Source organism: Cherax quadricarinatus, chromosome 8 (assembly GCF_038502225.1).
Source record: "Cherax quadricarinatus isolate ZL_2023a chromosome 8, ASM3850222v1, whole genome shotgun sequence".
Lineage (NCBI taxonomy): Eukaryota > Metazoa > Arthropoda > Malacostraca > Decapoda > Parastacidae > Cherax > Cherax quadricarinatus.
Window position 1 is genome coordinate 19,997,454 of NC_091299.1, and position 15,536 is coordinate 20,012,989.

At 39.2% G+C, this 15,536-nt stretch overlaps 1 protein-coding gene across 1 annotated transcript in view; it reads left to right on the forward strand.

Annotated features, from left to right (window-relative positions):
* The window catches only part of Psi (P-element somatic inhibitor), a gene marked incomplete in the record, with an annotated part of 171,897 nt that overhangs the window by 107,784 nt on the left and 48,577 nt on the right, over positions 1 to 15,536 (forward strand). Inside the window, 2 exon segments of the mRNA XM_070082914.1 lie at positions 7,173 to 7,322; positions 7,472 to 7,629. Coding sequence (XP_069939015.1) covers positions 7,173 to 7,322; positions 7,472 to 7,629 — 308 coding nt within the window.

A 15,536-nucleotide genomic window follows, 5' to 3' on the forward strand; every position in this document is an offset into this window, starting at 1 on the left:
GTAGTGGAAATGTTTAATTTTTGCCGATGTTCAAGAGTAAACAAAGGACCTCGCACAGTTGACTTGTTGAATTCTTGTGCTAGATCGATAGAATAGAAGTAATACTAGTGAAATATTTAAGAATTTGGTCGACTGGAATAATGTAATTGGTCTAAAATGGGAGTCAAATTCGGCAAAATCGCTGATTCGTGAATATCTCTCGACTCTTCAAAATTCGCGAGAGCATAATTTTGTCTATTTTCCATGAAATTTTGTACTTTTTGTTTTATTACTTTCAGAAAAAGGTTCTCTACCATTTTGTAAGAAAAAATAAAATTATTTTTTGAAAATTCTTGGACACTTCGAAATTTGGCCTCTGGACCCTGAAAAAGTTGAACCTAATGTAATAAACAGTTATAATTCAATTTGTGGAGCCGATGTGGGTCATACAAATAAGGATTAATGGTAATCCCAGTTAGAAGTGAAAAATGCCAGTTGTACTGCTGCTTTCAGTGTCACAGAAAACATTTTAGCTAGTAGCTTAGGCAAACCCACAAACTGCAAAAATAAATTTGAGGAAATGGAGCATGTGGATGAGGACCATGATACTCTGCTTATCAAGACATTTTCTGACTTCATAGAGATTGGCAAGGGAAAAAGGGAGAGCGGTGCACTTAGGAGTCTGTGGAGACAAAGAACTTTGTCCTTGAAAGCAAAGAGGGGAATGTATGAGAGTACAGTTTGACCAACACTTATATGGATGTGAAGCATGGGTGGTGAATGTTGCAGTGAGGAGAAGGCTGGAGGCAGTGGAGATGTCGTGTCTGAGGGCAATGTGTGGTGTGAAGATAATGCAGAGAATTCATAGTTTGGAAGTTAGGAGGTGTGGGATTGCCAAAACTGTTGTGCAGACGGCTGAGAAAGGGTTGTTGAGGTGGTTCGGACATGTAGAGAGAATGAAACAAGACAGAATGATTTCGAGAGTGTATAAATCTGTAGTGGAGGGAAGGCGGGGTAGGGGTCGGCCTAGGAAAGGTTGGAGGGAGGGGGTAAAGGAGGTTTTGTGTGCGAGGGGCTTGGACTTCCAGGAAGCATGCGGGAGCGTATTTGATAGGAGTGAATGGAGACATTTATGTAGGGATTCAAGGAAGCCGGCAGGCCAGACTTGAGTCCTGGAGATGGGAAGTATAATGTCTGCACTCTGAAGGATGGGTGTTAATGTTGCAGTTTTATAAACTGTAGTGTAAAGCGCCTCTCTGGCAAGACAGTGATGGAGTGAATGATGAAAGTTTTTCCTTTTAAGGCCACCCTGCCTTTGTGGGAATTGGCCGATGTGTTAATAAAAAAAAAAAAAAAAAAACTAGAGATGGACTATAAAAATGTAAGATTTAATAGTTTGGCTTGTGTGTCCAATAAATGACAATTGAGAATAATAATTCAGATACACCCAGATCCATCATTGATTCCACAGACTGCAAACTGACAGTACTACAATCAGACACACACGTCTCCAATCTGTACTCCTGAGGTTTTCCCTGAGGAGGGAGATTCGGGAATGGGCGAGAATGTTAATAAATTTGGGAGGTAGGTTAGGAAATAGCAGAGAAGGTAGTTAGGGAAAGCAAAAGATAGGGAATTGTCTGCATACTGTACAATAGATATGGAATATTTTGGTTTGGGAGTTCATTTTTCATTACAGCATGGGATGTCTATGGGGAAACAACAGTAGGTTCAGAGAACACTTCACATTTTTTCTGAATGCTTTACTTTCATTTGTGAAGGACTTACTGTATGTGGCACTTGGAAATGTTCGTTATAGCTGGTTGATGACTTGTATGGTGAACAAGGGTAATGAATGGCCTGTGAGACCTGGTTGTAATGGGAATATAGAGCAGACAAAACTCAGTAGTTGACTGTAATATATATTTGCTTTCACCTGTTATATACAGGTATGTACGGTATGTGCAGTATGTACAGATAGAATAAAAAGGCACACCATGGTGATACATGGCAAAGCAGAATCCAGAGAGTGCACTGTACTCAACCAGCAGGTAGGCAAGTCTACCTGTGCTTACTGCAAGTGAACCACATTACGTCAGGTTTGGCTTGCTTGCTTGTGATTGGTCAATGAACCAAGGTACTGATTTAACGATGGGTACCCTATCAATCATTAACCCTTTGATTGTCACAACCCCCAATACTGAGGCGTCTCCTGGTGTTGCAAAATTTAAAAAAAAAAAAAAAATTTCTTATGAAATGATAGAGAATCTTTTCCCAATTGTAATGTCACCAAAAAAAAAAAAAAAAAATTTGATGGAAAACTGACGGAATTACGCTCTCGCAAAGTTAGCGACCTCAGCAATATTTACAAATTGGCAATTTCGCCCACTTTGAGCCCTATTTTTGGCTAATTCCGTTGTTCCAGTCGACTAAACTTGGCTATTTCTTTAGAACTCCATTTTTTCTATCAATTGAGTGCAAGAAACTGCCCATTTACCAATTTCAACTACCCAATAACGTGGTCAGAAATTTGCAATTTGGCCAATTTCACGAAAATTAAAAAATATGAAAATTTCAAAATAAGGTCCAGAATGAACAATGCAGACATTCCTGGCTCTAAAATAACATTTTCTTTGTTCATCAGTCATGTCTCCAGGCCCCTCTGATATTACTCTTGTTTTCTATTGAATTTTTATTCAAACAAAAAGCAGAAGATTTACTGTTATGCAGACTACTGCAATATTGTAATAATTGTACAATTAATGTCAACCCATTCATGACTGCATATTAGAATGGCTAGTGTGACATTTATTGGACAACGACATAATTTGTTTACTTTTGAACATCGGTAAAAATCAAACATTTCCCCTACTTTAAGCTCCATTTCAATGTTCTTTTTATAGTAAAACCAGTCAAAATCATCTCTATTTCTATAATATGTTTTCCATTCTATCAAATGAGACCAAGAAAACGAGAATACAACCATAAATACTATACAAAAATAGACCACAAAGTTGGCATTTTAATTAAAAAAAAAAAAAAACTAGTTTTTTCTCATGCACTGCATGCTGCAGGATTTATTTTATATGTTGCACACAGACCCATTCTCTCATATGGGCCTACCAGCTTTCTCCTGCTTGATTTGAAGCCGCTAGAATTTATGAGTATATATACGTCAAACACGGTACCTCATAAGACGTATATATACTGCCGAAGCAGTCAAAGGGTTAAACTCTAAGCACCCAGTTAACTGGTTGGGAGGCAGCCTATATGGGGGTGTGACATATGTCAAATAAATTTTAACGTACTCTGCATGCCACAACTTGTTTACCCAAATGTTCAGTTCTAGTTGCTTGAGCATCCAGCAGGTTTGTGTGAGGGTGTTAGAAAGGAGTGAGGAAAGTCTTTTTTTTTAACCCTTTCAGGGTTTCGGCCGTACTAGTACGCCTTACGCACCAGGGTTTTTGACGTACTAGTACGCCTAAATTGTAGCGCCCTCAGATCTAGTGAGAGAAAGCTGGTAGGCCTACATATGTGGTCAGTGTGCGAGGTATAAAAAAAATCCTGCAGCACACAGTGCGTAATGAGAAAAAAAAAAAACTTTGACTGTATTTTTGGATTAAAACAGCGACTTTGCACTGTATTTTCGTATGGTATTTATCGTTGTATTCTAGTTTTCCAGGTCTCATTTTATAGAATGGAAGACATATAGAAATTGACATAATTTTGACTGGTTTTACAAAGAAAACTACCTTGAAATTGTGCTCAAAGTAGCAGAAATGTTCGATTTTTACCAAAGTTCAAAAGTAAACAAATCATCCTATGCGTCTAATACACGTGAACTGGCGAGTCTAATATTCTTTCGCAAGTGCGCTGATTATATTTATACCATTTCTACACCAATGCAGTAGTCTGCATAACAGTAAATCTTCTATATTTTGTGAGAATAAAAATTCAAAGTGGAAAGCAAAAGAATGTAAGAGGGGCATGGGGACATGACTAATGAACAGAGGAAATGTTATTTTAGTGCCAGGAATGTCTTTCTTGTTTATTCTGGACCCTATTCGGAAATTGGCATCTTTTGAAATTTGTGTGAAGTTGGCAAAATTGCTAAATTCTGACCACTGTATTGGATAGTTGAAATTGGTAAATGGGTGGTTTCTTGTACTCATTCAATAGAAAAATGGAGTTCTAGCGAAATATTATTATTTTTGTCGACAAGTACACTGGAATTGGCCGAAAATAGGGCTCAAAGTGGGCAAAATAGCCGATGCGTAAACGTTGTCGAGACCACTAACTTCGCGAGAGCATAATTCCGTAAGTTTTCCATCAAATTTCGTATTTTTGGTGTCATTATGATCGGGAAAAGATTCTATCTTTTCATAAGTAAAAATAATTTTTTTTTTTTTTTTTTGAAATTTGGCCGACCCTGAGAACGTCTCTGAGAGGGCCTGTTGACCCTGAAATGGTTAATGGTCGTGCTGTTGAAGTGGAAGCAAGATAACATTTGTGAACGTGTCAGGGAAACTCGAGCCAAACTTTAGCCCTGGAAATGGGAGGCAGTACCTGCACTCGAAAGGGGGAATGGATGTTGCAACATGAGGGTTATTTGTATTGGGATGTCAACACACTTCTGGCAAGACAATAATTTTGGGGTGAATGGAGTTGCCTTACTCTGGTTGGAGATGGCTCCAGCAGTAAATTTCTTTACAAGTGTCACTTTAGTGATTTTTGCATAACTAACTTTAATTTTAGGTTTTTCTTCTTCCAGGTCTTTCCTACCCTAACATTTTCAGAACTACAACTTCAATTTGAGCATTCACAAAGTATTAATGTGTTTGATAAAAACAAACTTGGGAATAAAGTTTAATTTATAGCCTTGAGAAAATCATAACTATCAAATATATGGTTCATAGCCACTTTTTTTTTTTTTGTGCCAGATGTAAATACATAATATTAGCACAAAGCCTTGGGTTTGTGGATAAAGAATTTTTTTTTTAACCACACTAGCTCTCCCCCACCAAGGTAGGGTGACAAAGAAAACTCACCATCACTTGTCTCACACTGACATTACAGCTCAGATACCCCAAATTGCAATATCCCCACCCCCTTCTTCAGTTTTCCCAGACTCCCTTCATAGAAGTTGTTACTCGCGCTCCAACAGTATATAAAGTCATAAAAACTACTTGCCTCCACTTGCTTGTATCTAACATGCTCACACGTGCTTGTTGGATGTCCATTCCCCCCTCATATACTAAACTTTTACCCATTCCCTCCAACCTTTCCTAGAGCGACCCCTACTCCACCTTTCCTCTGCTACAGATTTGTACACCATTCAAATCATTTTATTTTTCTCTGTCCTCTAAGTGTTCAGTATATCTCAATAACCCCTCCTCAGCACTCTGGATAATACTTTACTAATCTCCACACTACGAATTCTCTCCATAATATTCACACCACATATTACCCTTGGACTCGATATCTCCACTGCTTCTAACTGCAAAGTTTGAAACCCATGCTTCACACCCAAGTAAGTGTTATGATACCATTATACTCTTGATACATTTTACTATTTTGCCTCCATGGACAACATTCTTTTTTTTATCCATACATACCTCAGTGCTCTACCCACCTTTTTTTCCTCGATTCTTTGTTAACTTAATTTTTCATAGACCCATTTGCCTTCAAATTCACTCTTTCTAATCTGATATCCAATCTTTCACTACCTAAATTTTCTGTTACTTTCATCACCTTTTAGTGTTCACTTTTAATTTCCTGCTTTTACTGACCCCTATTTCTCCATCCTTTGTAAAAAAAGCAAGTGTGATAATGCTCAGTATATATTAAATTTATCATTTTTTAATCTGCCACCTTGCCCCAATGCCTTGGTATTCACTTCTTTCACATCCTTATCTATAAATGTTAACCATGGTGACACCATGCATTCCTGTCAAAGGCCTACTTTTACTGGATAATAATCTCTTCCTCTTGCATATACTCTGAGCCTCACTATCCTCATAAAAACACTTAACTTCTTTAAGAATAGGAGGAAATTTTTAATTATGGTAACAGATTTTTGATAAATACATCACTCAGCTTTCTCTTTTATTATTACTACTAAAAATTCTACAATACTACAACCAGCAAAAATAGACATTATGGTGCAATCAAATTAGAACTTAAGTATCATACATCAACATAATAGGACAAAATCAATTTCTGACTTGTAATCTTCTCTTTAGAAGTTGTTTATCCTTCCCTAATGAGGCGGTGTGATTTTTTTTTTTTGCCCATCTCTTGCATAATAATTAAATCCTTCCTACTGATACATGCAATAGCTGGCCAGATTGATGCAAACCATACCCTGGCCGGGGTTGAACCCGCGGTCAGAGTCTCAAAACTCCAGCCCGTCGCGTTAGCCACTAGACCAGGTAGCCACAATAAGATTCGTCCAACTAGGTATATTTCTACACCATAGGAAGGTTAGCACAGGCACCACTGTGACCACAAATGCAAGTTTTTACAGACGAATCTCCAGCTAGTGTGGCCGTGGCGAACTCTAGTGGACCCCACGGGTTCAATCCCGGCCGGGGTATGGTTTGTTTGCAATCGTGTCATTACGATTTCGTGAGTCAGATTGATGCAGTTTGTGAAAAAAACTGAAAATAATATTTACATATAAACATTTTTGAATGTTTGCAAAGCTCATAACTCAAGATCAGTTTAAGTAATTGGTTCTATAATGCTAATGTAAGTGTGATAAATTGTAAGTCAGAACAATATAAGTAGGAATCGTACGTTATTTTTGTGTTATTGTTTAAAAGCCAGTCTTGAGGTTTGCTGTTTCATAACCTATGATTGGTGTCCCATTTATATATACCATATAACACTAAGAGTCATTGTAATGCATTGATTTTAATTTTTCACTATGCCAGTATATACCTGAAAATTTAATGTGAAAGTACATATTTCTTGGGTTCAGTATTAGCAACTAAATATTCACCATGTTTATAACGAATTCTGAACTTTTACAATTCTGAGCTGTGTGCTGAATTTAGTGTAGTTTCACTGTGTTTACGACAATTCTGTTTATTTCCAAGTCCAGTTCTGTTACATGCTACAGATTTATATCTTGTATTAATGTTTGTTTACTGTTGATTGATAAGCATAAAGGAGATCCATAAATATTTCAGTGGGTCGTGGTGGCCCTATGGGAGGACCAATGGGTGGTGGCGGAGGCGGCGGTGGAGGTGGTGGTGGAGGTGGCCGTGGTGGTCCAAATGACAAAGTAGAGGCCTTCTTTAATGTTCCCGCCAACAAATGTGGTCTTGTAATTGGTAAAGGTAAATATTCCCTGAACTGAAGGCCAGAATTATAGTCTTGATTCTGTCATGTTGCTAGATTCTAGAAACAAAGTACAGTATATTGGAAAAATAAAATTAGCAGTTTTTACTGTATTCATTCTTTTTTTTAATGGCATTACTTCTGACAGGTGGAGAAACCATCAGAACTATTAACCAACAAACTGGTGCCCATTGTGAACTAGATCGGAGACCTCCAAGCAACCCCAATGAAAAAACTTTTATTATCCGTGGTACTCCTGAGCAGATAGACAATGCTAAAAAGATGATTGCTGAGAAAGCTGGCATGGTAAGTAACAATTGAATCTTGATTGGTTTGATGGGGTGGGAATGTAGTTCACAGGGTCACCTGAAGCGTCATGTCTACATAGCTATTGGGTGAGGGTTTTTAAGTGAATAGCAACTACAGTATTTCATATTGGGAATTTTATTAAGATATTCTCAGGGTTTAGCATTTACCATGAATGCTGCTTCTGATTATCAAAGGAATTTGCCTTCAGTTTAGTAATTTAGGCAGTAGGGGTTACTAGCCTCTTGCTCCTTAGATTTTTAGTTACCTTTATGATACATAAGGCTTATGAAGGTAGGATTATAAGAACATAAGAACACAAGAACGAAGGAACACTGCAGAAGGCCTACTGGCCCATGCGAGGCAGGTCCAAGTCTCCTACCGGCTTAAGCCAATGCACCCAACCTAGTCAGGTCAGGTCACATTGACTTAAGGGAGGAACACGGCAACCGACCTGTTAGCACAAGCTATCAGGTCTAACTCACACCCACCCACATCTACTCATGTATTTATCCAACCTATTTTTAAAGCTACACATGAATATGAAAGGCAATACAATATGAGTTATTAATTAGAAGAAAACTCAGATGTGTGTATGTAAACGTACAAGCACAGCTGCATGTGTAGTATGAACAAATTGTTAGTAGTTGTAGTAATAGCAAGATGTACCTTTACTCATATGTGGTTGTAAGGGTTGTCTCAGCTCCTGACCCCCACCTCTCAACTTGCTGTTTTCCAAATTAACTTTCTCCTATTCTTGTGGGCCCTGTCACACCTATTCTGAAAACGTTTGTGAAGTCTGCCTCCACCACTTATTTATTGAGGTCATTCTACTTCCTGACTACCCTGACACTGGAGAAATAATTATTGATATCTCTGTGACTCATATTTGTATAACCTCTAGTTGTACCCCTGAATACCCATTTCCTGCCTCTCAAACAGCCTGTTTCCCTCTGTCCTATCAAGTCCTTTTTGAGTATTTTGTATGTTAGCATGTCTCCCCTGGCCCTTCTATTCCCTAGGGTTGTTAGATTCACTTCCTTTGGCCTTCCTTCGTAGCTCAGGCATGGATTTCTGAATGGTGCTGCATACCCCAAGATGGGCCTGACACGTACAAAGCATCCAAAATGACTGTTGAGATTCCTGAAGGTCACTCTTCAGATTTCCTAGGCAAGCATTGGTTGCAGAGGTTATTTGTTTGATGTGATCCTCAGTCATTTTGTGTGTTTGAGACAGATAAAGATACCAGCAATCCTACCATTGTGTAAAGAATTACAGATTTCCATCTCAGACTCGGTAGTGGGATGGTACTACCTCTAGGTGGGTGCTGTATCCCATCCTACTACCAAGAGAAGAGGCTTGAACATCCAGCAGGGTTATGTGAATATTGTGTGTGTTTGTGTGTACTTGCCTAATTGTGCTCTACTAATTGTGGTTACAGGGGTTGTCACATTTCCTGGCCCCGCCTCGTCACTGGTTGCCACTAGGTCCACTTTCTTCCTGCTCCATGAGCTTTATCATACCTCTTCTTAAAGCTTTATATGGTACCTGCCTCCACTACCTCACTTTCCAGACTATTCCACTTCTTGACAACTCTGGCTGAAGAAATACTTCCCAGCATCCCTGTGAATCGTGACTTCAACTTCCAGTTGTGACCCCTTGTTGCTGTGTCTCATCTCTGGAACATCCTGTCTTTGCTCACCTTGTCGATTCCTCTCGGTATTTTGTCGTTATCATGTGCCCACTGTCCCTCCTGTCTTTCAGTGTCATATTGAGTTAACCTCTCAGGATTTTCCCCTTCTCTATCCAGCCTCCAATAGAAATATTTTTGTAACCTATTTTTGTTACCCTACCTAAGTAATAGCTTTTATATCTTTTACTCATGTGCAAGTTAATTGTTCTACCATATTGTATTACTACTACTACAACTTATATCACTACTACCACCACCACTAGTATTGCACCTCACTTTGAGCCTATATATACCCTCTGTGTCCATGTATTGTTTGTAACTGCTTGACAAGGCTCCTGGAGAGCAAAACGTTGCCACAATAAAAATGTTACATTAGTTGCACTTGTGTCCTTTTTCTTATATGGGTGTGAAGCATGGGTGATGAATGTTGCAGCGAGGAGAAGGCTGGAGGCAGTGGAGATGTCATGTCTGAGAGCAATGTGTGGTGTGAATATAATGCAGAGAATTCGTAGTTTGGAAGTTAGGAGGAGGTGCGGGATTACCAAAACTGTTGTCCAGAGGGCTGAGGAAGGGTTGTTGAGGTGGTTCGGACATGTAGAGAGAATGGAGCGAAACAGAATGACTTCAAGAGTGTATCAGTCTGTAGTGGAAGGAAGGCGGGGTAGGGGTCGGCCTAGGAAAGGTTGGAGGGAGGGGGTAAAGGAGGTTTTGTGTGCGAGGGGCTTGGACTTCCAGCAGGCATGCGTGAGCATGTTTGATAGGAGTGAATGGAGACAAATGGTTTTTAATACTTGACGTGCTGTTGGAGTGTGAGCAAAGTAACATTTATGAAGGGGTTCAGGGAAACCGGCAGGCCGGACTTGAGTCCTGGAGATGGGAAGTACAGTGGCTGCACTCTGAAGGAGGAGTGTTAATGTTGCAGTTTAAAAACTGTAGTGTAAAGCACCCTTCTGGCAAGACAGTGATGGAGTGAATGATGGTGAAAGTTTTTCTTTTTCTGGCCACCCTGCCTTGGTGGGAATTGGCCAGTGTGATAATAAAAAAAAAAATTGTCAATAATTCTACCAACATTATTACTACCTTCCTATGGTGTAAAAATGTACTTGGTTGAATGAATCTTATTGTAGCCAGCTGGCCCAGTGGATAACACATCAGTCTGGAGTTTTACGACTCTGACCGTGGGTTCAAGCCCCACCTGTGGTGTGGTTTTTCTCCTCATTAACTTCACATAGTCTGCAAACAAGGACACTTCCGAGTCCATTCCTTCCTTTGTGTCATTCACATAAACAGTGGAACCTCTACTTATGAGTGCATCCACGTGCGAGTTTTTCCAGATATGAGCAGCCGCTCGGTAGATTTTTTGCTTCCAGACGCGAGCAAAATTTCCAGATGCGAGCGGGCCTCAAGGGAGGTTAATTGCCACTGGTGAGGGGGCTCTTGCTCTTGATATAGGGAATTGGATCTCAGTTGTTTGTTGGCCTATCTTATTGAAACTTGGGCAAAGTATGATGAAAAGATGCTTCTTAACGTACACCAAAAATGAAGGAAATCTGACCATAAATGACGGAGTTCACTTCTCAGCCATTAGCATCCCCTTAGCGGTATATTTTTGTATGGTTTTTATGGTTGTATCCTCGTTTTATTTGGTCTCGTGATAGAATGGAAGATATACTACAAAAATAAATATGATTTTAATTGGTTTCACGATGAAAAGTACCTTGAAATTGAGCTCAAGATAGCAGAAATGTTCGATTCTTTGGCGACGTCATGAGGTAGCAGTGGCAGACAACATGAAGCAACTGTGGCAGACATCATGAGGTAGCAGTGGCAGACAAAATGATGCAGCAGTGGCAGATATCATGAGGTAGCAGTGGCAGACAACATGAAGCAGCAGTGGCAGACAACATGAAGCAGCAGTGGCAGACATCATGAAGCAGCAGTGGCAAAGCGTAGCATTAAGAATGTAGCACTTGTAAGTCACTCTGACTTTTTTGGGTTATCCTAGGTTCTCTACACATGTAGTCAGGAGCAGGAATTGCCGCTGTGGTGGCCCTATAAACCCCAACAACAATGGCTGCTGTCACCACCACTAGCCACATACCTAATGACATGTATTTTATTCATTCTAGTGTATATATCATGTTTCTATGTTACTAATATTGTTTATTATGTTTATTATTACATGAATTGTGATAGATAAATAAGCTGTAGAGTTGATATTAGGGTATTTTCTCATGCCTGGAATTCCGCTGGAATGAATTAATTCCATTTCAGTTAATTTAAATGAGAAAAATTGACTCTGCAGACGAGCAAATCCAGTTGCGAGCAAGGTCATGGAACGGATTAAACTCGTACGTAGAGGTTCCACTGTACATGTACAAGGAACAACACCGCTCCTAGGACTGACCCCTGTGGAACTGTGCTCGTCACAGGCGCCCACTCTGACACCTCATCATGTACCATGACTTGCTTCTGCATTCCTATGTACTCGCCTAGTTGTAGTTGCAGGGGTTGAGTTGCAGCTTGTGTGTGCGTGTTATTTTGTTCTTTGTTTATGATTCTACGTGCTGGTGGAGTGAGAAGATATCATTTATGAAGGGATTCAGAGAACTGGTTAGCTGGAGGTGAGTGTTGCAATTCAAAAAGTTATGTGATTTGTGATGTTGGTATACTTCTGGCAAGACTGACTGAATGGATGATGGTTGAAAGTGTTTTTTGGATCACCCTGCCTTCGTGGAAGACAGTTGATGGGTTAAAACAAATTTTTATACACAATCTTTTTATACTTTTTTTTATCCTAGTAAAGGAAAACTTTGTATTATTATTATTGGTATGTTTACCTTGCTATTTCCCAATTTCATTGAAGATTTTAGGGGGTACCTTACTTTCCTAGAGCACTAACGAATTGGCGTACCCACGAGTCCAGTGTTCCTCTCGTTTTTTATCCTACGTTATGCTCTCATTTCAAACGGAACACAAAGCCATATAAATTTTTAAGGCAGGCCTTGTTTATTTTTTCTTTTATGCAGTTTTAAGGTTTCAACCACCTTGACCCTTTCAGTGGCTGTCACATAGAACTGTCCATTGATGCCAAGGTCTCTGAGGTGTATTTACACCTAAATTCTAATGGGTTTAAATTAAATGGGATAGGCCGGGTGGGCCTACATATGAGAGAATGAACCCCCCCCCCCCCAGTGCATTGCAGAAATTCTAGTACACCTTTTTCACCATGCCAAACAGAGGCCTTGCTCCCTAGGTAAATGAATGAGTTATATTGCCTATTGACTGCTCCATCAGTGATAATTACTGGTTTCGAACATGCGTGTATAACTGAAAACGATGCTCAGGGTGCTGGAAATGTAGCTTATGCTTGCTTAGGCTTTTGTTGTGTAAAGATTTAATCATAATTTTCCCATATTATCTTTACTTTATATTAGAAGTGTTTTACAGTATCAGCATTGGTGGGTATCTGCTATTTTTTATGGTACAGGTATCTCTATCAGCTGGATAACATGTATATCTTACTAATTCTATTTACACTTAGGTAACACTACACAGGCATGCACATGCATATACATACATACACACATCTAGGGTTTTTCTTCTTTTTCTTAACCCTTTACTGTTTCGGTTGTATATATATACGTCTTACAAGCCACCGTTTTGACGTATATGTACTCATAAATTCTAGCAGCTTCAGATCAAGCAGGAGAAAGCTGGTAGGCCCACATATGAGAGAATGGGTCTGTGTGGTCACTGTGCACCACATAAAAATCCTGCAGCAAGCAGTGCATAATGAGAGAAAAAACTCCGACTGTCTTTTTTTTTTTTTAATTAAAATGCCGACTTTATGGTCTATTTTCATATAGTATTTATGGTTGTATTCTCGTTTTCTTGATCTCATTTGATAGAAGGGAAAACACATTATAGAAATAGAGTTGATTTCGATTGGTTTTACTATGAAAAGAAATGGAGCTCAAAGTAGGGGAAAGGTTTGATTTTTGCTGGTGTTCAAAAGTAAACAAATGATGTCATTGTCCAATAATTGTCCAAGTAGCCATTCTAATATGCAGTCATGAATGGGTTGACATTATTTATACAATTATTACAATATTGCATTAGTCTGCATAACAGTAAATCTTCTGTTTTTTGTTTGAATAAAAATTCAAAATAGAAAGCAAGAGTAATATCAGAGGGGCCTGGAGACATGATTGATGAACAAAGAAAATGTTATTTTAGAGCCAGGAATGTCTGTATTGTTCATTCTGGACCCTATTTTGAATTTTTTTTTTTTTTTTAATTTTCGTGACTGGCCAAATTGCAAATTTCTGACCACTTTATTGGGTAGTTGAAATCGGTAAATGGGCAGTTTCTTGTACTCGACCGAAAACAAATGGAGTTCTAAAGAAATAGCTATAAGTTTGGTGGACTGGAACAAAGGAATTAGCCAAAAATAGGACTCAAGGTGGGCAAAATCGCCGGTTCGTAATATTGCCGAGGTCGCTAACTTTGCAAGAGTGTAAGTCCGTCAGTTTTCTGTCAAGTTTCATTCTTTTGATGTCATTACAATCAGGAAAAGATTCTCTATCATTTCATAAAATCATTTTTTTTTTCGGAAATTTTGCGACACCAGGAGACACCTCAGGATTCGGGTTTGTGACAGTCAAGGGGTTAATAGCTCTGTTCTTGTTTTTTTTCTCTCAATTGTCCATGAGGAAGTGGCAAAGAATCCTTCCCCCGTAAGCCATGCGTGCCGTATGAGGCGACTAAAAATGCCGGGAGCAATGGGCTAGTTCCCTCTTCTCCTGTGCGCATTTACTGAAAATGAGAAGAAAACTGGGATGCTTGAATGTGTGTGGAAGTAGTGCAGATAATAAGAAAGATGATTGCTGATGTTATGAATGAAAAGTTGGATGTCCTGGCTCTAAGCGAAACAAAGCTGAAAGGGGTAGGCGAGTTTCAGTGGGGAGAAATAAATGGGATGAAGGCAGGAGTATCTGAGAGAGTTAAAGCTAAGGAAAGTGTAGTAATAATGTTGAAGGACCAGTTATGGAAGGAGAAGAGGGAATATAAGTGTGTAAATTCTAGGATTATGTGGATTAAAATAAGGGTCGGATGTGAAAAGTGGGTCATAATAAGCGTGTATGCACCTGGAGAAGAGAGGAGTGTAGAGGAGAGAGAGAGAGATTTTGGGAGGTGTTAAGCGAATGTATAGGAACCTTTGAGCCAAGCGAGTGCAATTGTGGTAGGGGACCTAAATGCTAAAGTAGGGGAAACATTTAGAGAGGGTATGGTAGGCAAGTTTGGGGTGCCAGGTGTTAATGATAATGGGAGCCTCTTGATTGAACTGTGTATAGAAAGGGGTTTAGTTATAGGTCATACATATTTTAAGAAAAAGAGGATAAATAAGTATACAAGATATGATGTAGGGCATAATGCCAGTAGTTTCTTGGACTATGTATTGGTAGATACATACAAAATATGTATGAAACATGTACCATTGAGGAAACCCAGAGGAGGATCAGATATAGTGAGAGCATAGGATATGGTACAGAAGAAGAAAACGGGTTACTAAACTGCTTAAAAACACAAATATGCTACAACAGAGGAAAGATAGACTTAGCAGAGAGATCACTGAATTAGAGCAAAAACTTGGGATGTCATACCTCACAGAAGAAGTACAAAGGGAACAAAAGGCCATACAGGACATTGCAAGAAACCCAAAATATTTCTATTCCTATGCAAAATCCAAGCTAATAACTACCTGTAGAATTGGACCACTACTGAGAGGAGACTCGTATACTGACGACGAACAGGAAATGAGTGAAATCCTAAAAGAACAGAATGAGTCGGTGTTCAGCAACCCACTAAATGACAGCAAGGTAGAAAATGCTGAAATATTTTTCACTCCAGAAGAAGGCCGTGCCGACCAACTAACTAACATTAGTACAAATCCCATAGATTTCGAAAAAGAAATGGAAAACATGCCCACTCACTCAGCACCTGGACCAGATTCATGGAATGCTCTATTTATAAAGAAGTGCAAAGTACCACTAGCACGAGCCCTCAGTATTCTTTGGAGAAAGAGCTTAGATCTAGGTGAAATACCGGAGGCCTTAAAGAGTGCAGACATAACTCCTTTGCATAAGGGAGGTAGTAGAGCACTAGCTAAAAATTACAGACCAGTAGCCCTAACCTCTCGCATCATAAAAAT